At 45.7% G+C, this 23590-nt stretch overlaps 1 protein-coding gene across 1 annotated transcript; it reads right to left on the reverse strand.

Moving 5' to 3' along the window:
• Positions 1-20504: 20504 nt before the first annotated feature.
• LOC123115163 (ankyrin repeat and SOCS box protein 3-like) lies at positions 20505-23234 on the reverse strand. Its single transcript, XM_044536403.1, has 6 exons — positions 23133-23234; positions 22656-22754; positions 22407-22535; positions 21509-21661; positions 20696-20797; positions 20505-20564 (listed from the first exon to the last, which is right to left on the reverse strand). Exons 1-6 carry the CDS (start codon positions 23232-23234, stop codon positions 20505-20507), a joined length of 645 nt encoding a protein of 214 aa, XP_044392338.1.
• Between the last annotated feature and the right edge of the window lie 356 nt (positions 23235-23590).

The following is a 23590-nucleotide window of genomic DNA, read 5'->3' on the forward strand; positions in this document are numbered from 1 at the left end:
TATATAAATCTTTACCTCCGGACCCTTCCGGATCTCCTCGCGACGTCCAGGATCCCATCCGGGACTCCGAACAACATTCGGTAGTCACATACTAGTCTTCCTAATAACCCTAGCGTCACCGAACCTTAAGTGTGTAGACCCTACGGGTTCGGGAGACATGCAGACATGACCGAGACGCTCTCAGTCAATAACCAACAGCGGGATCTGGATACCCATGATGGCTCCCACATGCTCCTCGATGTTGTCATCGGATGAACCACGATGTCGAGGATTCGATCAAACCCTGTATGCAATTCCCTTTGTCAATCGGTACGTTACTTGCCCGAGACTCGATCGTCGGTATCCCAATACCTTGTTCAGTCTCGTTACTGGCAAGTCACTTTACTCGTACCGTAATGCATGATCCCGTGTCCAACACCTTTGGTCACATTGAGCTCATTATGATGATGCATTACCGAGTGGGCCCAGAGATACCTCTCCGTCATACGGAGTGACAAATCCCAGTCTCGATCCGTGTCAACCCAACAGATACTTTCGGAGATACCTGTAATGCACCTTTATAGTCACCCAGTTACGTTGTGATGTTTGATACACCCAAGGCACTCTTACGGTATCCGGGAGTTACACGATCTCATGGTCGAAGGAAGAGATACTTGACACTGGCAAAGCTCTAGCAAAACGAACTACACGATCTTTTATGCTATGCTTAGGATTGGGTCTTGTCCATCACATCATTCTCCTAATGATGTGATCCCGTTATCAACGACATCCAATGTCCATAGTCAGGAAACCATGACTATCTGTTGATCACAACGAGCTAGTCAACTAGAGGCTCACTAGGGACATATTGTGGTCTAAGTATTCACACGTGTATTACGATTTCCGGATAATACAGTTATAGCATGAATAAAAGACATTTATCATGAACATTGAAATATAATAATACTTTTACTATTGCCTCTAGGGCATATTTCCAACACAATCATACATAAAAGAATTCAGAGAAGATTCAAATATTTCTCATAGATAAACTTGATCATAAACCCACAATTCATCGGATCTCGACAAACACACCGCAAAAAGAGTTTACATCGAATAGATATCCACAAGTGAGGGGGAGAACATTTTAATGACATCCAAAAAGAGAGAAGAAGCCATCTAGTTAATAACTATGGACCCGAAGGTCTGTGGTAAACTACTCACAACTCATCGGAGGTGCTATGGTGTTGATGTAGAAGCCCTCCATGGTCGATTGCCCCTCCGACGGAGCGCCGGCGAAGGCTCCAAGATGGGATCTCGCGGATACGGAAGGTTACAACGGTGGAAATTGTGTTTCGGTGGCTCCCTGGATTATTTTGGGGTACGTAGGTATATATAGGAGGAAGAAGTACGTCGGTGGCAGCTCGAGGGGCCCAGGAGACAGGGGCACACCCAAGAGGGGTGGGCGCGCCCTCCTATCTCCTAGCCGCCTCGATTACTTCTTGACTTGCACTCCAAGTCCTCTGGATCACGTTCGTTCCAAAAATCACGCTCCCGAAGGTTTCATTCCATTTGGCCTCCGTTTGATATTCCTTTTCTTCGAAATAGTGAAATAGGCCAAAAAACAGCAATACGGACTGGGCCTCCGGTTAGTAGGTTAGTCCAAAAAATGATATAAATGTGTAAAATAAAGCCCATAAACATCCAAAACAGGTAATATAATAACATGGAACAATCAAAAATTATAGATACGTTGGAGATCGTGCTGACCTCTCCGTTGTGCCTAGGTGGGGCTGTGACGTGTTGATCTTCCGAGGCCGGACATGACCCAGGAAAGTGTGTTCGGCCAAAGGGTATCGAGCGTGTTGGGTTATGTGGTGCACCCCTGCAGGGAAGTTTATCTATTCGAATAGCCGTGTCCCTCGGTAAAAGGACGACCCAGAGTTGTACCTTGACCTTATGACAACTAGAACAGGATACTTATTAAAACACACCCAGACAAGTTCTAGAGACAACCCGGTGATCGCTTTCCCACAGGGCGATGAGGGTAGGATCGCCGGGTAGGATTATGCTATGCGATGCTACTTGGAGGACTTCAATCTATTCTCTTCTACATGCTGCAAGATGGAGACTGCCAGAATCGTCGTCTTTGATAGGACTAGCTATCCCCCTCTTATTCTGGCATTCTGCAGTTCAACCCATTGATATTGCCTCTTTACACATATACCCATGCATATGTAGTGTAGATCCTTGCTTGCGAGTACTTTGGATGGGTATTGACGGTTGCTTTGCTCCCTCCCCCCCCCCCATTTTTCCTCTTCTTCCCGGATGCCGCAGCTAGACGTTGGAGCCCAGGAGCCAGACGCCACCGTCGATGACAACTCCTATTACACTGGAGGTGCCTACTACTACATGCAGGCCGCTGACGATGACCAGGAGTAGTTTAGGAGGATTCCAGGCAGGAGGCATGCGCCTCTTTCGATCTGTATCCCAGTTTGTGCTAGCCATCTTATGGAAACTTGTTTAACTTATGTATGTACTCAGATATGGTTGCTTCTACTGGCTCGTTTATGTTCGAGCACTTGTATTCGAGCCCTCGAGGCCCCTGGCTTGTAATATGATGCTTGTATGACTTATTTTAATTTTAGAGTTGTGCTGTGATATCTTCCCGTAAGTCCCTGGTCTTGATCGTACATGTTTGCGTGGATGATTAGTGTACGATTGAATAGGGGGAATCACAAGTTGGTATCAGAGCTGACTGCCTATAGGAATCCCCCTTCCACACTCCTTGGCCGAAGTTGAGTCTAGTCACTACAAAACTTTTACTAACATGGTTGCGAGTCTTACGGGCCCACGTCGCCATTTGGATGGTATTAGGATCTTTTACTCCTCGACCTTTACTCTGGGACTATGATCTCTCCTCTATTCGGGTTAAATGATTTTACTAACACCGACTCTAGGTTCTTAAAACTACTTCCTCCCGGAGAGCCCTCACTCCAGATGATTGCTTAGTGCACCAGAAGATTTTGAAGATACTCTACAATGTTCTCCCGAGACACTTGTGCCCACCACCCTTACAAACTCCCTACCACTGTTATATCCTTGTGGATAACTGTATACACCTTCCATTATTACATTCAATCCCATTGATCTTGTTTTTACAAGATGCCCCGAACTGCTCTTCGATGCTCCGAGAATCCTTTGAGCCTACTGCCTTGCAGTTCTTTGCCACTTGAATACACCTACAAATTAATCCTCACACACACCAAGGATTTGTTTCTCCCCAGTTGTTCATGTGTTTCACCAAAGTCTTCGAAATACTAATTGATCTTTCAAAAATCCTCAACCGCCAGTTGTTCTTGAAATTCTTGCTTGCTTGCATTATGGTTAATACCATAAGTATACGAATCTTAGTGGCATCCTTGGTCACTATCATTTATGAGTCCATTGATTCAATAAGTTGCGAATGTTCACAATCATCAGTCGAATCCTAGGATTATCCTTCCGGCTCAGTTTAACCATGAGCTGGATCTCGACCAATCAAATTGCCATCGATTGTACACCTAAGGCTATTCAACTTATCCATCCCTAATCAGAGCATTGCTTCTGATCCCTTGTCTTGGAATTCATAATTCCTTTGCATTTGCGCTTTGAGTTAGTCAGTTGTTTCTATAATCTGACCTTCTTGTGTTCTTTCTTCCTCTGGTTGAGTACCAACGCTCACATCAGATCCCCTGTGGACCACCAGACCCTTTGTCGGATTTTATCCGACAGTGTCCTTCATACTGAATAACCTTGTGAGCCTTTCCATGGGTATATAATGCCTTGGGTAAATTGTATCCTCTGCTCTGTGAACCATGCTCTACTTTCGAACTTGTATTATGTACTCTGAAGTTTGTGGTATATGTTCCTAAGATGCCCTTATGGGTTGAACCTACGCGTTCCCTAATCTGTGTGAACCAAAAAGGTTTCATGGGTCATACTTATCTGGTATTGCACCAGGTAAAACTTTCAGCAAGTAATGTCATTTTTGAAATACGAGAGGTGAATGGAAGGTTATGCATTGACGAAGTGGGAGTCGGCCTTGAACCTTTGAGTTCATGCCCATGGACACGATGTAGATCCTATCATGGAAGCTTCTTGCAATAATAACTATTTCCTTGAAAATATCATCTGGATCTATGAATTGATCCTTTGCAATTGTGGTTCTGACCATAATTTCTTCCTTTGATTCTATTTCTCAGACAAGTAAAAGCGCTTATCTTCTATAGATCAATATACCCCACTTCAACCTTTAATTTGATATGCCTTCGAGTATTATCTCCCTGGTATCTCGAGGATATCAAGCCATTGCACTACATCTTATGAATTTGTGCCGGAGTAATAACTTTCCCTATCATAGTCACTCCATGAGTTTTGGGTTGTCGCCAACCGAGAACACCGAATAGTGAATCGAGTCCGCACTGTGATTCGACAACTCTTAGTAATCTTCATTGCTTACGAGTTTAATACTCCATCATGTCATTCCTAGCCTTATCGGCTACATCATTATCATGCTAAATTTAACTGTGCTATCTGGTTCTTCCCGGTGCACAAATTTCGACGGTGAGCTAATCTTATGTCGATCTTCCTCGTCATATCATTTCTCCTTGAACAACAAACTTGATTTCGAGTTTGTGTCGTACCCATGGTTCCAATAACCTTTCGCTTCACCATTCCTTCAACTTGATGTCATCGCAGATCGATTACATCTTCATGAAATCTCGCGAAAAATGCGTCATGAACATCATCAACATTCTGAGCTCTTCCAAGATATCTATCGAATTCTTGATGATAAATACCACCCTTTGCTCTCGATGATTTGTGTTATCATCGACCACTTTATTGCCTTTTGTTCAACACAAAATTGTTCGTGCTTTGTGTTATACCATGAGATCCTTACTATCCAGCAATTGTTCTTCTTTACCTTGGAGTATTACCATCTTTTATGTCAAGAATGTCGTGAGAATTTCACCACCTCTTATGAATTCTCGGTACAAGTGATACTTCCTACCATCTCCATTCATTCCTTGGCCCCCGTGTTGTTTCTAACCGAAAAACCGACAATTGAACTATGATGTGTGAAGTCAAAAGTTATAGTAACCTTGTTGTTTGAAGTTAATGGTCGACATTACATTCTTAGGCCATTGGTTATCGAATCACCATTCTAAGATTGATCGTACTACCTAAGCCCATATTTCGGGTGCACCTTTTAGCCAATGTTTAATTGTGTATGTTTTTCCTCTAGCATACATCATTATACATTTGATATGACAAATGTTATCTCCTTGTTCACATAATTGTGGAAACCCATCTTTTTGGAAATCTCGATGATATGTCGCTGAGTCCATCAGCCACCTCCTCATCCTCTCCTTGGTTTAATGCTGAACTTTGGTTTCGGAACTTGCTTCCATCGTTCATTTCCTGAGAACCTTAAAATGTCTTTGCGTCAACTATTGTTGCACATTTTCTTCTCGGTCATCCTGAGTCTGAGGAATCCTGAAACCAATCGGATCTGAATCTCGGCCAGATATGATGGTTGGGACATATTTCCGAGAGTTATAACATTGGTCTCTACATAACCCGGTAAGTTGGTGTCTTTGCTTAGCACCCCTGGCCAGCGGACCTATTGTTATAGTTTTGTTTTTCGCAAGGTTAACCATTCTTCCATGAGGAAATTGTAAGACTTATTCTACAAGTTATTCCTGATGGATCCTTTGTGTATCCAAAGTGTGACCTTGCTTGAAGACCCTGTCAATGCTATCTCGAAGCATGACTGTGGTACTCCGATCTTCAATAAGAGCATTTGAAGCACAATGCTAAATTTTCTAACACCGTTGTATGGGTAATATCATGAGATTCCTCCCCCCTTACCTAAATGTTTTCTACTTTCTATCCTGTCATGGATATCATGCTCTGCTTGTCCTTGGGAAGGATATACCCCTGAATAATGTGTTTAAAGACATTTTCCTTTCCATTGTTCTGTTTTGTCGGGGAAACTGATCCACGAACACCTATGGGACTGGCGGACCGAGCCCCTTTCGGTTCGGCGGGGGGCGGAGATCGCACGAAGAGCAGATCGAGGCGAAGCACACGAGCATTTTACCCAGCTTCGGAGCTCTCTGGAGAGATAATACTCCTACTGCTGCTTGTCTGATTGTATTGAGTTCTTGCTCGGGAGCGCTGAGTGCTACAGTACACTCTAGCTGCTAACGAGACCGAGCGTGAGTGTTTTCTGGCTTCGAACCTTCCGAACCCCCCATCTATGTTGCGCACGGGCCTCCTTTTATATGCTCAAGGGGTCACCGACAGGTGGCAACGTAGACGAGGGTAAAAATGGAAAAGGACTTGCAGTTGGTACAACTACCTGTACAGTGTTTCCTACCTAACCCTGACGGCAGGGGACAAAGACATTAAATGCCCATCAACGTCGCCCAAACAGTGCAAACAGGGACCGTCAGGGACGCCACTGCTCGCCACGACGGCAATTTTGTCAGCGCCGCTTGCCACCGCGCACCGCTGGCTGCACAGCCTCTCGCCACGCGCACCTGGAAAGGCCCCAGGGCGACACGTTGGTGGATGTGCTGGAGCGTAGGTACAGGGTGGTAGCGTGCCGCGGCAAGTGCCTTGCTGCGGTTGTTGTCTTGTCGCGTCCGGAGGCTTGTTGCTCCCCGGGCCTTGCCGGGACGCGTGGCGCATCGCGGCAAACTCCTTGAGATGCCTTGGTGGGCCTTCCCGGCAAGCTCCTCTTGCCGGGGCCTTGTCTCCTTGGCTTAGATACTTTGTTCTTGAATGGCTCCACAGGAATCGCGGAGGACCTTGGCGGTCATCCGGCAAGCCTTGCCGCGGGTGGCTGCAACTGCCCGTGCACAAGTTCGGGATACTAGGGTACCCCTACTCTAGTACACCGACATGTTTAAACCTGATAACCACTTTTCCTTTCCATTGTTTGGTTTAACGTTTCTTGTGATATATATGATCTAAGCGGTAATATTCTCCTGCTTATGTAAACACCTCGGAGTACAATTCTGTCAGTAAGACCCTGTTAATATTGTTGATAACATTCCGGTAACCACCGATGGATGAGAACTTTACCTATTGGTCCGCCTCGTTCAACAAGCAGGAAGATGGTTCTCTTCATCCCTCGCCCTTGGTACCGACGTTGCCGACATCATTGATAGGCTATCCTATGGCAAGCCTTGTTATCATGACTGTGCAAAATATCACCACCCTTTCTACTTTTACCGACATGGTGGGCCCATAACCCACAGTTCCACAGGATCGAAACCTGACTCTCCTGTACACCCCTGTTTCCATAGTTATTCCTCGCGCGTGACCTCGTATGTAATTCACGAGCCACCTTCCTAGTGTCATATACTGGTATCAGACGCAATACTTATTCTCGTTGCCCTGAACCCCTTTTCACACTCTGTTTCAGGCAACGAATGGTTGTCTGCCCGCTCGAAACTCCCCATGATACCTCCTTACCTTGCTCTCCATAATTTCTTAAGTTTCAATTCGAGAGTTACTTTTCACCACCTTCCCTAATGTTATCTACCGGATATGCAACCGTGCAGAGTTCCATTCCTTTGATTTACCCCTTATCATTTCACGTAAGTATTATGGAGTTCCCAAAGAAAGGATGACAACTTCGTCCCGACGCATAGAAGTAGAGGAATGGAGGGATAAACATCATGGAGCAAACTCTTCGAGAAGAGCAACCAAAGACGAGAAGACCGTTAGAATTTCGTAACCTATTCTTCCCCCTTGCTCCCCTCTTAATTCTCGGGACGAGATTTCTTGTAGTGGAGGAGAATTGTGATGCCCGGATAATCAAGCTACAGTAAACCTCTGCTAATGATGCCACGTCACCTTGATTACTGTTGCTAATCTCGCGTTGGATCAAAACTGTTCAAATTCAAATTTGAATTTTTGTCAAACATAAAAAAAATTCAAACATTAAAACTAAAATGTTCGGAATGTGCCAATTAATGCCTAGGTATTTATGGTGAAGGAACCACGTTTTTACAGGATGTCTAAATAGTTTAAAATGAATTAAAATAGTAGAGAAAATAAAGAAAAGGGAAAAGAATAAAAACAGAAAACAAAACTACAAAAAAAATTGAAAAACAACCCTTCCCCCACTAGGTGAGGCGGCCCAGCTCACACCAGGCCGACCCACCAGGCCCAACCGGCCAGCCCACCCCCACTCCCTTATCCCCTCTCGCCCGAAACCCTAACCCCCACTACTCCCACTCGCTCCCACTCCCCCCACGATCGCCTCCTCCTCCCCGGTCCAGATCTGGATCGGGGAACGACTCGCCGACGCCTGCCGCTCGACCCCGTCGCCGGACTCCCCCATCTCCGCGCCGCCCGACGCCGCCCGGAGCCACCACGATAGCCAGCCTCCCCTGCGACGCGCCGTCTCCGTCCTGCTCCTCAAGCCCCACTACCCCGTACCCTACGCCCGCAGTGAGCCCTGCATCCTCCCCTGTCCCATGTATGCTACGGCGCCGTCCCTGACCGTGCTCCCCCCGCCTATTACCGCGCCCTTCCCATTGTCCGCTCGCGCACATCGCGGGCCGTGACCATGCGTCGCCGTGGACCGGTTGCTGCTCCCTCGCGCGGCCAGGCGCCCACGCCTCGCTCGCCGCCGCGCGAACCCCCTTGACCTCACCCACCGGCCACCGCGGCTAGTGCCGGCTCCCCTCGTCCTTGTCCGTGGCCGCCTTGGCCAAGGCTAGCCGCCGCTCGACCCGTCGCTTCCCCTCGCCCCCCTGCAACCTAACCGCGCACACGCTCACCTTCCCCATCGCGACCCTATTGTTGCGGCTTGCGGCGCGGTCCCTTCCATTTCCTCTTGTCGCGCCCGCCTCTCCCTCAGCTCGTGGCCACCGCGGACCCTGCACGCGCCCCTGCCCTCCCGCATGACCGCCTTGCTCGCCGTAGCCACGCTCCGGTAACCACATCGCCTCTGCCGCCTCGCGCGAGGCCGCAGCGCGCCTGCTGCTGCCTCCGGCGACCCCTCCTGCGCCAGCTTCCTTCACCGGAAACGGCCGGCCGGCGAGCCCCGCCCTGGGCGCCTGCGCGCTCTAGCGCACGTGCCCCCCGTCGTGGCCGAGTTCACCCCTCATTCGAGCGCCCGCCCCATTAACCGCACCGCCCTGTGCCCGCTAGGCCTTTGGGCCAATGACATGGGGGGCCCACGCCCCAGAACGTTTATTAAAAAAATAAGAATAATTATATTAATTAATTAACTAACTAACTAACTTAATTAATTCTGTTTAGACTAACCTACTCATTAGGTAAACTAATTAACTCTGTTTAATTAACCTGCTTACTAAACAGCCTATGACATGCGGACCCCACATGTCAGTTTGACCCAGTCCACACCTCTGTTGACTGCTAATGTCATGCTGACATCATGCTGATGCAGTAATGCTGATTTCGAATTAATTTAATAATAATAATTTAGAAAATGATTTAAAACTTTAAATATTAATAGAAAATAAACCATAGCTCGGATGGAAAAACTTTGTACATGAAAGTTGCTCAGAACGACGAGACGAATCCAGATATGCAGCCCGTTTGTCCGCCACACATCCCTAGCATAGTGAACCTGCATCATTTCACCTCCGGTTCATTGTCCGAAAAGACGAAACACCGGGGATACTTTCCCGGATGTTTTCCCCCTTCGCCGGTATTACCTAATACCGTGTTAGGGCACACCTAGCACCGCTCATTGTCATGTTTGTTGGGGAACATAGCAGAAAATAAAAAAATTCTACGCATCTCCAAGATCAATCTATGGAGTCCTCTAGCAACGAGAGAGATAGGAGTGCATCTACATACCCTTGTAGATCGCGAGCGGAAGCGTTCAAGAGAACGGGGTTGATGGAGTCGTACTCGTCGTGATCCAAATCACCGAAGATCCTAGTGCCGAACGGAGGACACCCCCGCGTTTAACACTCGTTGGGTTGGGGAAGAAGTCTCCTCCTTCTTGATCCAGCAAGGAAAAGGAGAGGTTGATGGAGATCCAGCAGCACGACGGCGTGGTGGTGGAAGTAGCGGGGAATCTCGGCAGGGCTTCGCCAAGCTCAGCGAGAGGGAGAGTTGTTGCGGGGGGGGGGGGGGAGGGAGGCGCCAGGGACTAGGTTGCGCAGCCCTCCCTCCCCCCTCTTTATATAGGGGCCCTGGGGGGCGCCGGCCCTCTAGAGATCCAATCTCAAGGGGGGGCAGCCAAAGGGGGGACTTGCCCCCCAAGTCAGGTGGGGCGCCCCCACCCCTAGGGTTTCCAACCCTAGGCGCAGGGGGAGGCCCAAGGGGGGGGTGCACCAGCCCACCAGGGGCTGGTTCTCTTCCCACTTCAGCCCATGGGGCCCTCCGGGATAGGTGGCCCCACCCGATGGACCCCCGGGACCCTTCTGGTGGTCCCGGTACAATACTGGTGACCCCCAAAACTTTCCCGATGGCCGAAACTGGACTTCCTATATACAATTCTTCACCTCTGGACCATTCCGGAACTCCTCGCGACGTCCGGGATCTCATCCGGGACTCCAAACAACTTTCGGGTTACCGCATACTAATATCTCTACAACCCTAGCGTCACCTAACCTTAAGTGTGTAGACCCTACGAGTTCGGGAATCACGCAGACATGACCAAGACAGTTTTCCGGCCAATAACCAACAGCGGGATCTGGATACCCATGTTGGCTCCCACATGTTCCATGATGATCTCATCGAATGAACCACGATGTCGAGGATTCAAGTAATCCTGTATACAATTCTCTTTGTCAATCGGTACGTTACTTGCCCGAGATTCGATCATCGGTATCCCAATACCTCGTTCAATCTCGTTACCGGCAAGCCACTTTACTCGTACCGTAATGCATGATCCCGTGACCAACCACTTGGTCACATTGATCTCATTATGATAATGCATTACCAAGTGGGCCCAGAGATAGCTCTCCGTCATACGGAGTGAGAAATTCCAGTCTCGATCCGTGTCAACCCAACAGATACTTTCGGGGATACCTGTAGTATATCTTTATAGTCACCCAGTTACGTTGTGACGTTTGGTACACCCAAAGCACTCCTACGATATCCGGGAGTTACATGATCTTGTGGTCTAAGGAAATGATACTTGACATTGGAATAGCTCTAGCAAACGAACTACACGATCTTGTGCTATGCTTAGGATTGGGTCTTGTCCATCACATCATTCTCCTAATGATGTTATCCCGTTATCAATGGCGTCCAATGTCCATAGTTAGGAAACCATGACTATCTGTTGATCAACGAGCTAGTCAACTAGAGGCTCACTAGGGACATGTTGTGGTCTATGTATTCACACATGTATTACGATTTCCGAATAACACAACTATAGCATGAATAATAGAGAATTATCATGAACAAGGAAATATTATAATAATCATTTTATTGCCTCTAGGGCATATTTCCAACAGTCTCCCACTTGCACTAGAGTCAATAATCTAGTTACATTGTGATGAATCGAACACCCATAGAGTTCTGGTGTTGATCATGTTTTGCTCGCGGAAGAGGTTTAGTTAACGGATCTGCGACATTCAGATCCGTATGCACTTTGCAAATATCTACGTCTCCATCTTGAACATTTTCACGAATGGAGTTGAAGCGACGCTTGATGTGCCTGGTCTTCTTGTGAAACCTGGGCTCCTTGGCAATGGCAATAGCTCCAGTGTTGTCACAGAAGAGAGTGATCGGCCCCGACGCATTGGGTATGACTCCTAGGTCAGTGATGAACTCCTTCATCCATATTGCTTCATGCGCTGCCTCCGAGGCTGCCATGTACTCCGCTTCATATGTAGATCCCGCCACGACGCTTTGCTTGCAACTGCACCAGCTTACTGCCCCACCATTCAAAATATACACGTATCTGGTTTGTGACTTAGAGTCATCCAGATCTGTGTCGAAGCTAGCGTTGACGTAACCCTTTACGACGAGCTCTTCGTCACCTCCATAAACGAGAAACATATCCTTAGTCCTTTTCAGGTACTTCAGGATATTCTTGACCGCTGTCCAGCATTCCATGCCAGGAGTAGTTTGGTACCTTCCTACCAAACTTACGGCAAGGTTTACATCAGGTCTGGTTCACAGCATGGCATACATAATAGACCCTATAGCCGAGGCATAGGGGATGACACTCATCTTTTCTCTATCTTCTGCCGTGGTTGGGCATTGAGCCGAGCTCAATTTCACACCTTGCAACACAGGCAAGAACCCCTTCTTGGATTGATCCATATTGAACTTCTTCAATATCTTATCAAGGTATGTGCTTTGTGAAAGACCTATGAGGCGTCTCGATCTATCCCTATAGATCTTGATGCCTAATATGTAAGCAGCTTCTCCAAGGTCCTTCATTCAAAAACACTTGTTCAAGTAGGCCTTAATGTTATCCAAAAGTTCTATATCATTTCCCATCAAAAGTATGTCATCTACATATGATATGAGAAATTCTACAGAGCTCCCACTCACTTTCTTGTAAACGCAGGCTTCTCCATAAGTATGCATAAACCCAAACGCTTTGATCATCTCATCAATGCGAATGTTCCAACTCCGAGATGCTTGCACCAGCCCATAAATGGATCGCTGGAGCTTGCATACCTTGTTAGCATTCTTAGGATCGACAAAACCTTCTGGCTGCATTATATACAGTTCTTCCTTAAGATAGCCGTTAAGGAATGCCGTTTTGACGTCCATTTTCCATATCTCATAATCATAGTATGCGGCAATTGCTAACATGATTCGGATGGACTTCAGCTTCGCTATGGGGGAGAAGGTCTCATCGTAGTCAACCCCTTGAACTTGCCGATAACCCTTAGCGATAAGTCGAGCTTTATAGATGGTAACATTACAATCCACGTCCGTCTTCTTCTTAAAGATCCATTTGTTTTCTATCGCTCGCCGATCATCGGGCAAGTCTGTCAAAGTACACACTTTGTTTTCATACATGGATCCTATCTCGGATTGCATGGCTTCAAGCCATTTGTTGGAATCTGGGACCGCCATCGCTTCTTCATAGTTTGAAGGTTCACCGTTGTCTAACAACATGATTTCTAGGACAGGGTTGCCATACCATTCTGGTGTGGAACGTGTCCTTGTGGACCTACGAAGTTCAATAGCAACTTGATCCGAAGTACCCTGATCATCATCATTAACTTCCTCTCTAGTTGGTGCAGGCACCACAGGAACATCTTCCTGAGCTGCGCTACTTTCCGGTTCAAGAGGCAGTACTTCATCGAGTTCTACTTTCCTCCCACTTATTTCTTTCGAGAGAAACTCTTTCTCCAGAAAGGACCTGTTCTTGGCAACAAAGATCTTGCCTTCGGATCTAAGGTAGAAGGTATACCCAATGGTTTCCTTAGGGTATCCTATGAAGACGCATTTTTCCGACTTGGGTTCGAGCATTTCAGGTTGAAGTTTCTTGACATAAGCATCGCATCCCCAAACTTTTAGAAATGATAGCTTAGGTTTCTTCCCAAACCATAATTCATACGGTGTCGTCTCAACGGATCTAGATGGTGCCCTATTTAAAGTGAATGTAGTTGTCTCTAGAGCGTATCCCCAAAATGATAGCGGTAAATCGGTGAGTGACATCATAGATCGCACCATATCCAGTAGAGTGCGATTACGATGTTCGGACACACCGTTACGCTGAGGTGTTCCAGGCGGCGTGAGTTGTGAAACGATTCCACATTTCCTTAAGTGAGTACCAAATTCGTGACTAAAATAATCTCCTCCACGATCTGATCGTAAGAACTTTATTTTTTCGGTCACGTTGATTCTCTACCTCATTCTGAAATTCCTTGAACTTCTCAAAGGTCTCAGACTTGTGTTTCATCAAGTAGACATACCCATATCTACTTAGGTCATCAGTGAGAGTGAGAACATAATGATAGCCACCGCAAGCCTCAATGCTCATTGGACCGCACACATCAGTATGTATAATTTCCAGTATGTTGGTTGCTCACTCCATTGTTCCGGAGAACGGAGTCTTGGTCATTTTACCCATGAGGCATGGTTCGCACGTGTCAAATGATTCGAAATCAAGAGACTCCAAAAGTCCATCTGTATGGAGCTTCTTCTTGCGTTTAACACCAATGTGACCAAGGCGGCAGTGCCACAGATATGTGGGACTATCATTATCAATCTTACATCTTTTGGTATTCACACTATGAATATGTGTAACATCACATTCGAGATTCATTAAGAATAAACCATTGACCAGCGGGGCATGGCCATAAAACACATCTCTCATATAAATAGAACAACCATTATTCTCGGATTTAAATGAGTAGCCATCTCCTATTAAACGAGATCCAAATACAATGTTCATGCTCAAAGCTGGCACTAAATAACAATTATTGAGGTTTAAAACTAATCCCGTAGGTAAATGTAGAGGTAGCGTGCCGACGGTGATCACATCGACCTTGGAACCATTCTCGACGCGCATCGTCACCTCGTCCTTCGCCAGTCTCCGTTTATTCCGCAACTCCTGTTTTGAGTTACAAATATGAGCAACTGCACCGGTATCAAATACCCAGGAGCTACTACGAGTACTGGTAAGGTACACATCAATTACATGTATATCACATATCCCTTTAGTGTTGCCGGCCTTCTTGTCTGCTAAGTACTTGAGGCAGTTCCGCTTCCAGTGTCCGCTTCCCTTGCAATAAAAGCACTCAGTCTCAGGTTTGGGTCCGCGCTTTGGCTTCTTTCCGGCAACTGGCTTACCGGGCGCGGCAACTCCCTTGCCGTCCTTCTTGAAGTTCTTTTTACCCTTGCCTTTCTTGAAACTAGTGGTTTTATTGACCATCAACACTTGATGTTCCTTTTTGATTTCCACCTCCGCAGATTTCAGCATTGAAAATACTTCAGGAATAGTTTTCACCATCCCCTGCATATTGTAGTTCATCACAAAGCTCTTGTAGCTAGGTGGGAGCGACTGAAGGATCCTGTCAATGACCGCCTCGTCAGGGAGGTTAATGTCCAGCTAGGACAGGCGGTTGTGCAACCCAGACATTTTGAGTATGTGTTCATTGACAGAACTATTTTCCTCCATCTTACAACTATAGAACTTGTTGGAGACTTCATATCTCTCGACCCGGGCATGAGCTTGGAATACCATTTTCAGATCTTCGAACATCTCATATGCTCAGTGTTCCTCAAAACGCTTTTGGAGCCCCGGTTCTAAGCTGTAAAGCATGCCCACTGAACGACGGAGTAGTCATCAACACACGACTGCCAGGCGTTCATAACGTCTTGAGTTGCGGGGAAAACGGGTGCTTCACCTAGCGGTGCATCTAGGACATATGCTCTTTTGGCAGCTATGAGGATGATCCTCAAGTTCCAGACCCAGTCCGTGTAGTTGCTTCCATCGTCTTTCATCTTGGTTTTCTCTAGGAACGCGTTGAAGTTGAGGGCAACATTAGCGTGGGCCATTTGATCTACAAGACATATTGCAAAAAAAATTAGACTAAGTTCATGATAATTAAGTTCATCTAATCAAATTATTTAATAAACTCCCACTCAGATAGACATCCCTCTAGTCATCTAAGTGATCCATGATCCGAGTCAACTAGACCGTGTCCTATCATCACGTGAGACGGACTAGTCATCATCGGTGAACATCTTCATGTTGATCGTATCTTCTATACGACTCATGTTCGACCGAATTCGACCTTTCGGTCTCTTATGTTCCGAGGCCATGTCTATACATGCTAGGCTTGTCAAGTCAACCTAAGTGTTTTGCATGTGTAAATCTGTCTTACACCCGTTGTATGTGGATGTTAGAATCTATCACACCCGATCATCACGTGGTGCTTCGAAACAACGAACTTTCGCAACGGCGCACAGTTAGGGGGAACACTTTCTTGAAATTATTATGAGGGGTCATCTTATTTACTACCGTTGTTCTAAGAAAATAAGATGCAAAAACATGATAAACATCACATGCAATCAAATACTGACATGATATGGCCAATATCATTTTGCTCCTTTTGATCTCCATCTTCGGGGCACCATGATCATCATCGTCACCGACATGACACCATGATCTCCATCATCGTTTCTCCATGAAGTTGTTCGCCAACTATTACTTCTACTACTATGGTAACGGTTTAGCAATAAAGTAAAGTAATTACATGGCGTTTATTCAATGACACGCAGGTCATACAATAATTAAGACAACTCCTATGGCTCCTTCCGGTTGTCATACTCATCGACATGCAAGTCATGATTCCTATTACAAGAACATGATCAATCTCATACATCACATATATATCATTCATCACATCCTTTTGGCCATATCACATCACAAGGCATATGCTGCAAAAACAAGTTAGACGTCCTCTAATTGTTGTTGCATGTTTTTTACGTGGCTGCAATAGGGTTCTAGCAAGAACGTTTCTTACCTACGTCAAAACCACAACGTGATATGCCAATTTCTATTTACCCTTCATAAGGACCCTTTTCATCGAATCCGATCCGACTGAAGTGAGAGAGACAGATACCCGCTAGCCACCTTATGCAACTAGTGCATGTCAGTCGGTGGAACCTGTCTCACGTAAGCGTACGTGTAAGGTCGGTCCGGGCCGCTTCATCCCACGATGCCGCCGAAACAAGATAAGACTAGTACTGGCAAGTAAATTGACAAAATCTACGCCCACAACAAAATTGTGTTCTACTCATGCATAGAAACTACGCATAGACCTAGCTCATGATGCCACTGTTGGGGAACATAGCAGAAAATAAAAAATTTCTACGCATCACCAAGATCAATCTATTGAGTCATCTAGCAACGAGAGAGATAGGAGTGCATCTACATACCCTTGTAGATTGCGAGCGGAAGCGTTCAAGAGAACGAGGTTGATGGAGTCGTACTCGTCGTGATCCGAATCACCGAAGATCCTAGTGCCGAACGGAGGGCACCTCCGCGTTTAACACACGTACAGTTGGGGAAGACGTCTCCTCCTTCTTGATCCAGCAAGAGGAAAGGAGAGATTGATGGAGATCCAGCAGCACGACGGCGTGGTGGTGGAAGTAGCGGGGAATCTCGGCAGGGCTTCGCCAAGCTCAGCGAGAGGGAGAGGTGTTGCGGGGGGGGGGGGGGGGGGGGGCGCCAGGGACTAGGTTGCGCAGCCCTCCCTCCCTCCTCTTTATATAGGGGCCCTGGAGGGCGCCGCCCCCCTAGAGATCCAATCTCAAGGGGGGCGGCCAAAGGGGGGACTTGCCCCCCAAGTCAGGTGGGGCGCCCCCCCATCCCTAGGGTTTCCAACCCTAGGCACAGGGGGAGGCCCAAGCGGGGGCGCACCAGCCCACCAGGGGCTGGTTCCCTTTCCACTTCAGCCCATGGGGCCCTCCGGGATAGGTGGCCCCACCCGGTGGACCCCCGGGACCCTTTTGGTTGTCCCGGTACAATACCGGTGACCCCCGAAACTGGACTTCCTATATACAATTCTTCACCTCTGGACCATTCTAGAACTCCTCGTGACGTCCGGGGTCTCATCCGGGACTCCGAACAACTTTCGGGTTACCGCATACTAATATCTCTACAACCCTAGCGTCACCAAACCTTAAGTGTGTAGACCCTACGGGTTCGGGAATCACGCAGACATGACCGAGAGAGTTCTCCGGCCAATAACCAACAGCGGGATCTGGATACCCATGTTGGCTCCCACATGTTCCATGATGATCTCATCGAATGAACCACGATGTCGAGGATTCAAGTAATCCTGTATACAATTCCCTTTGTCAACCGGTACGTTACTTGCCCGAGATTCGATCGTCGGTATCCCAATACCTCGTTCAATCTCGTTACCGGCAAGCCACATTACTCGTACCGTAATGCATGATCCTGTGACCAACCACTTGGTCACATTGAGCTCATTATGATGATGCATTACCGAGTGGGCCCAGAGATACCTCTCCGTCATACGGAGTGAGGAATTCCAGTCTCGATCCATGTCAACCCAACAGATACTTTCGGGGATACCTGTAGTATATGTTTATAGTCACCCAGTTACGTTGTGACGTTTGGTACACACAAAGAACTCCTACGGTATCCCGGAGTTACACGATCTCATGGTCTAAGGAAATGATACTTGACATTGGAAAAGCTCTAGCAAACGAACTACAGGATCTTGTGCTATGCTTAGGATTGGGTCTTGTCCATCACATCATTCTCCTAATGATTTGATCCCGTTATCAATGACATCCAATGTCCATAGTCAGAAAACCATGACTATCTGTTGATCAACGAGCTAGTCAACTAGAGGCTCACTAGGGACATGTTGTGGTCTATGTATTCACACATGTATTATGATTTCCGGATAACACAATTATAGCATGAATAATAGACAATTATCATGAACAAGTAAATATTATAATAAACATTTTATTTCCTCTAGGGCATATTTCCAATAGTCTCCCACTTGCATAGAGTCAATAATCTAGTTACATTGTGATGAATCGAACACCCATAGAGTTCTGGTGTTGATTATGTTTTGCTCGTGGAAGAGGTTTAGTCAACGGATCTGCGACATTCAGATCCGTATGCACTTTGCAAATATCTATGTCTCCATCTTGAACATTTTCACGAATGGAGTTGAAGTGACGCTTGATGTGCCTGGTCTTCTTGTGAAACCTGGGCTCCTTGGCAAGGGCAATAGCTCCAGTGTTGTCACAGAAGAGAGTGATCGGCCCCGATGCATTGGGTATGACTCCTAGGTCGGTGATGAACTCCTTTATCCATATTGCTTCATGCGCTGCCTCCGAGGCTGCCATGTACTCCGCTTCACATGTAGATCCCGCCACGACGCTTTGCTTGCAACTGCACCAGCTTACTACCCCACCATTTAAAATATACACGTATCCGGTTTGTGACTTAGAGTCATCCAGATCTGTGTCAAAACTAGCGTCAACGTAACCCTTTACGGCGAGCTCTTCGTCACCTCCATAAACGAGAAACTTATCCTTAGTCCTTTTCAGGTACTTCAGGATATTCTTGACTGTTGTCCAGTGTTCCATGCCGGGATTACTTTGGTACCTTCCTACCAAACTTACGGCAAGATTTACATCAGGTCTGGTACACGGCATGTCATACATAATAGACCCTATAGCCGAGGCATAGGGGATGACACTCATCTTTTCTCTATCTTCTGCCGTGGTCGGGCATTGAGCCGAGCTCAATTTCACACCTTGCAACACAGGCAAGAACCCCTTCTTGGATTGATCCATATTGAACTTCTTCAATATCTTATCAAGGTATGTGCTTTGTGAAAGACCTATGAGGTGTCTCGATCTATCCCTGTAGATCTTGATGCCTAATATGTCAGCAGCTTCTCCAAGGAAAAACTTCCACCACAAACAGTGCAGTTCTTTTTTACAAATACTCCTCCGTTTCTTTTTACTCCGCATATAAGATTTGTTTGAAGTTAAACCACGCAAAGTTTGACCAAAAGTGTGAATATTAATATTTTTTCCTATAAAGTTGGTCAAACTTAATGAAGTTTGACTTCAAACAAATTTTATATGCAGACTAAAAACAAACTGAGGGAGTACTTCTGTTAGATACTGAGCCATAAATTTTTTCTACTAGAGTACTATGATTTCATTGGTCATACAGTTAGCTTTGCTAAAATACAGTGCCGGAGGCACGACTTCTCGCACGACGGCGGTGGAGGTGGTTCCCTTCCGCTCGGCCTTGGTGTTGCTGCTCTCGTCGCGTGGCGCTTCTCTCCGATCTTCTCGGCCTCGTGGTGGTGCTCGTAGTGAGACGGCGTGGGCGGCGGCGCAACCGCGGTGGCGCATTGGGTGGTTGTTTGGATGGTTGGCTCCGGATGGGCGGTGGTGTTTGGTGAGCGGGAGAAATCCTTGCCGGTTCGTCCGGCGCCGATGCGGCGACACCGGCGGGTGCCACCATTCCTTCATGAAGGGCGTCGGTGGTAGCCATCCCCTACTTTCCTCCGCATACCGGGGGAAACCCTAGGACTTGTCCGGGCAGCAGCATCGTCGGCGTCGCATACCTTCTTGGAGGTGCTGCTTAGTATGTGGCACTCGGAGCCTCGGACTGTGGTGGGGTGTTTCCGGAGGGCGCAGCGGTGGTGGGCCTTCCGCGCTTTGTCGAGCTGCCGTTGTTGGCATTATGTTTCTTCTTCTTTTTTGTCTTTGGGCTTGTTGTGCTGCTCGTCCCAGCGTCGAGTTGTGTACTATGTTGGCTGGTTGCTTTGGAATACAAAGCGGGGGAAACCCTTTTTCGGTAAATAAATGCTCCCGAAATATCACTTCCGTAATATGTTATGTATCTTATGAGAAAACAGTGGTCATGAAGTAAAAGTTCTCACTTACTCATATATGAAAAGTAAATCAAACTAGTTATTAGTTAGAATAGACGATAATTTAAAGGTCCAAACTCTACAGACAGTTTGCTTATCTTAGTATAAAATAACCTAAGTATCCAATGACAAAAGTTTTACCAAAAATGATATAGCACTGAGTGCACCACTGCACTGAGATACAGAGATACAGTACACTCTATGCAAGGTGAAAACAGAGACAGTTTTGACGCAGGTTGTTCTTTTACAAATATAAGAGCACCCTTCATTTATTTATGGAATAATAAAGATGCGCAGCGACTTACATCTGAATACAACCATCCTGCAGTCAAATAGTCATTTCTCTTAAAAGAATCTGTAGCTTGTAATTTTAGCTCAGATTTTTTCTTTTCATACTGATGTTCATCCTGATCACCAAATATTTGATTAGTCCATAATGCAGAACAACATGCAAGATATGTAAAATGCACAGATTTGTTACTTCCAACCTATCCTGCATAATTAATCTCTTCCACAATGAACATAAATAATGTATATTGCACTGTTGTAGTGTATATCATGATCAATAATACTAAAAGGGTATCCCGGTGCACGCAGCTCCCGCTTGCAGGGTCCGGGAAAGGGTCCGACCACTTTGGGTATTTTTTACACAGCCTTGCCCTGCATTTCTATATGATCAACAATACTACCCGAAAATAAACACTGAAGGATTGTAAAGATTCTTCTTGGCTCTGAACAAAGCTAATCATGCCAAAAACTAGAAATTTGCAAGTATAGTAATCATCACCAGCAATTTTTTGCCTACCATATTTGTTTCTGGCAGCCCAATGCAATCATGAAGTCAAAACTATTTCTACTGTCAGTGATAGGCAGAGCTACAAAGAGCACTGCTACACGCCCGATAAGATTGGTACGATTCGTATGGCACACAATCGTAGCCATCCAGGTTATCATCTATTTGGGCTTACAACCATCCATCTGACCACCGTATGGAAATCGGACACAAAACATCAGAAGTGAAGTAATTCCAAGTTACAAAAGGATGGAACTTCAGCAGACTAATAATGATGACAATTAATGCATGGAACTGCAAGTGGGCGCTAGATTGAAACACATACCAACGGCTTCAAACCAAAAGATTTCATATGAGAAATGATACCATCAATACTCCATTCTGGCAACGTTGGAATAGGAGAAGTCAAAGGAAATAACATTTTGACAATTTCCCTTCTGTCTTTAAGGGCAGCGACTTCAATTGGAGTTGCACCAAACTGCAAGAGCAAAAAGAGATGGTTGATTTGGCAAATTAATCATCATTCAATCTAAACAGTAAGTGTAGTTGCAAGGACTTAATTTATTAATAATTCATATTTAAGATTCATCCAATATAAATACCAAAAGGCTAGGTGGACTTTGCAGATAATCACAACGCAATGACAAATGATGGAACAGACAGATCCCTATTTCTTAACTAAATCTTTAAGAGGAAGGTTCCGTCTCGGTGAATAAGTCATTCGCATAGTTCTAGGTCGACAATTTAACTATCTAAATATGTATTATATGTGACAAAAAATATATATTTAAAAACTACATCCGTGTACAAATCTAGTGATATAATTTTCATGACATATAACATATATTTAGTTTCTCAAATCAATGACCTAGAACTACGCGAATGACTTATTCACCTAGACGGAGGTAGTAACTGCGGACTGATCATAGGGAGAACAAATCTGCACCATTGAATGATAACAGACGCTTAACAGGTGAGTAGACTATTTATTTAATGTTCTCTATGGACCAATACCAAGTATGCTTTACTAAAGTAAAATGTTTTCTCCTCATGCAAGAATTAATAGTTCCTGGCAGCATGGGATACTTGGTCAAAATAAGCATGGGTAAGTAGATTATCCTAATATTTAAAAAATTCAAAGCATGATCCCATAAGGAAACCAACAATATAAGAATGAAAAATGGATATTGACAAACAGCAAAAGAGAAAATAACATGACTCACTCTGCTTGTGACATTGGGGTTAGCACCAGCATCTAATAAGCACTTCATGATGCCAGGTAAGCCATACTCCGCAGCCACCATCACACAAGCAACACCAGCGGAGTCAATGAAATTCACATCAGCACCAGCCTGTATAAATAAATAATTGTTTGATCATTTGGCTAGCACTTGGAGACCAGCCACAGAAACGTCACAAAGAAAATGAAGCACTACACTCAAGGAAAATACATATGAAGAAAGGGAACTGGCCTTAATGAGCAGCTTCACGCATTCCAATGAAAATGAAGGTGTAGGACGTATGGCCACGCTCAGTGGTGTATAACCACCAACTTTGCAGAAGTTATTAGGCTGTGGAAAATGGATGAATCAGTCTCCTAAAAGAGCAATTGGAAAATAAAATCAGTCCACAGAGTGTTACATTTGTTGATTTTCTTAAGGAGACAGAAACAAAATATGATTATAGTATAATACTTAGACATAACATTCACCTCTGCATCTAGAAAAGGAAGGTGGTCTATTTCGAGATCATTAAAGTGGAATGTTCCACTTGAAGAGAGATAAAGGAAATACTTGTTGCTTCAGATAAAACACACCTACCATAGGCCACATGATTTCAATTCTTATGCATGACAGTCCTAAATAGGATATATATTCCTTATAACATACTTAATAAACAAGGTTTTCTTTTGCACAACCCAGGAGATCACCAAAATACGGATGCCTCACATCAGCATGGTGCTCTAACAAAATCTTCACTACGTCATCTTGCTTGTGAAGAGCAGCCGCGTGCAATGGGGTCCCAAATAGACATTCAAGCAAGGCAAGCATGTTTAACTGTGAAGGTTCTTCTCGGGCCTTCAAAATCTTCGCCAAATCCTCTATTACTTATATCTACGAGTCTACTGCAATTTATATCAAGTAATGTGGGTTTGTTAACAAAATCTAAGTGACAGCGTATGCAATTAATAATATGCACCAACCGTATTGTTTCCATATATATTTGTGTGTGAGAGAGAGAGAGACCATGCCGGGCAGCACCATGGAGAGGTGAAGCAAAGTCACCAGCTAACGTTGGATCAGCCCCATGATCAAGAAGACATTTTGACGCTGCAACTCTCCCAGAAGATGCAGAAAGGAACAGTGGGGTGCCACCTGAAAATAAAAGAACACTTCAGAAATTCAAC

The sequence above is a fragment of the Triticum aestivum genome, chromosome 5B (genome assembly GCF_018294505.1).
Source record: "Triticum aestivum cultivar Chinese Spring chromosome 5B, IWGSC CS RefSeq v2.1, whole genome shotgun sequence".
Classification (NCBI taxonomy): Eukaryota; Viridiplantae; Streptophyta; class Magnoliopsida; order Poales; family Poaceae; genus Triticum; species Triticum aestivum.

What these genes read in the sequence shown, in the direction of transcription:
- LOC123115163 (XM_044536403.1), bottom strand. Translation starts at nt 23,234, where the DNA reads ATGCTTGCCTTGCTTGAATGTCTATTTGGGACCCCATTGCACGCGGCT. An exon ending in GCGTGAAGCTGCTCATTAAG is followed by an intron (nt 22,536 to 22,655) that starts GCCAGTTCCCTT and finishes TTATTTATACAG; the next exon opens with GCTGGTGCTGATGTGAATTT. An exon ending in CAGGATGGTTGTATTCAGAT is followed by an intron (nt 20,565 to 20,695) that starts GTAAGTCGCTGC and finishes TCTGTATCTCAG; the next exon opens with TGCAGTGGTGCACTCAGTGC.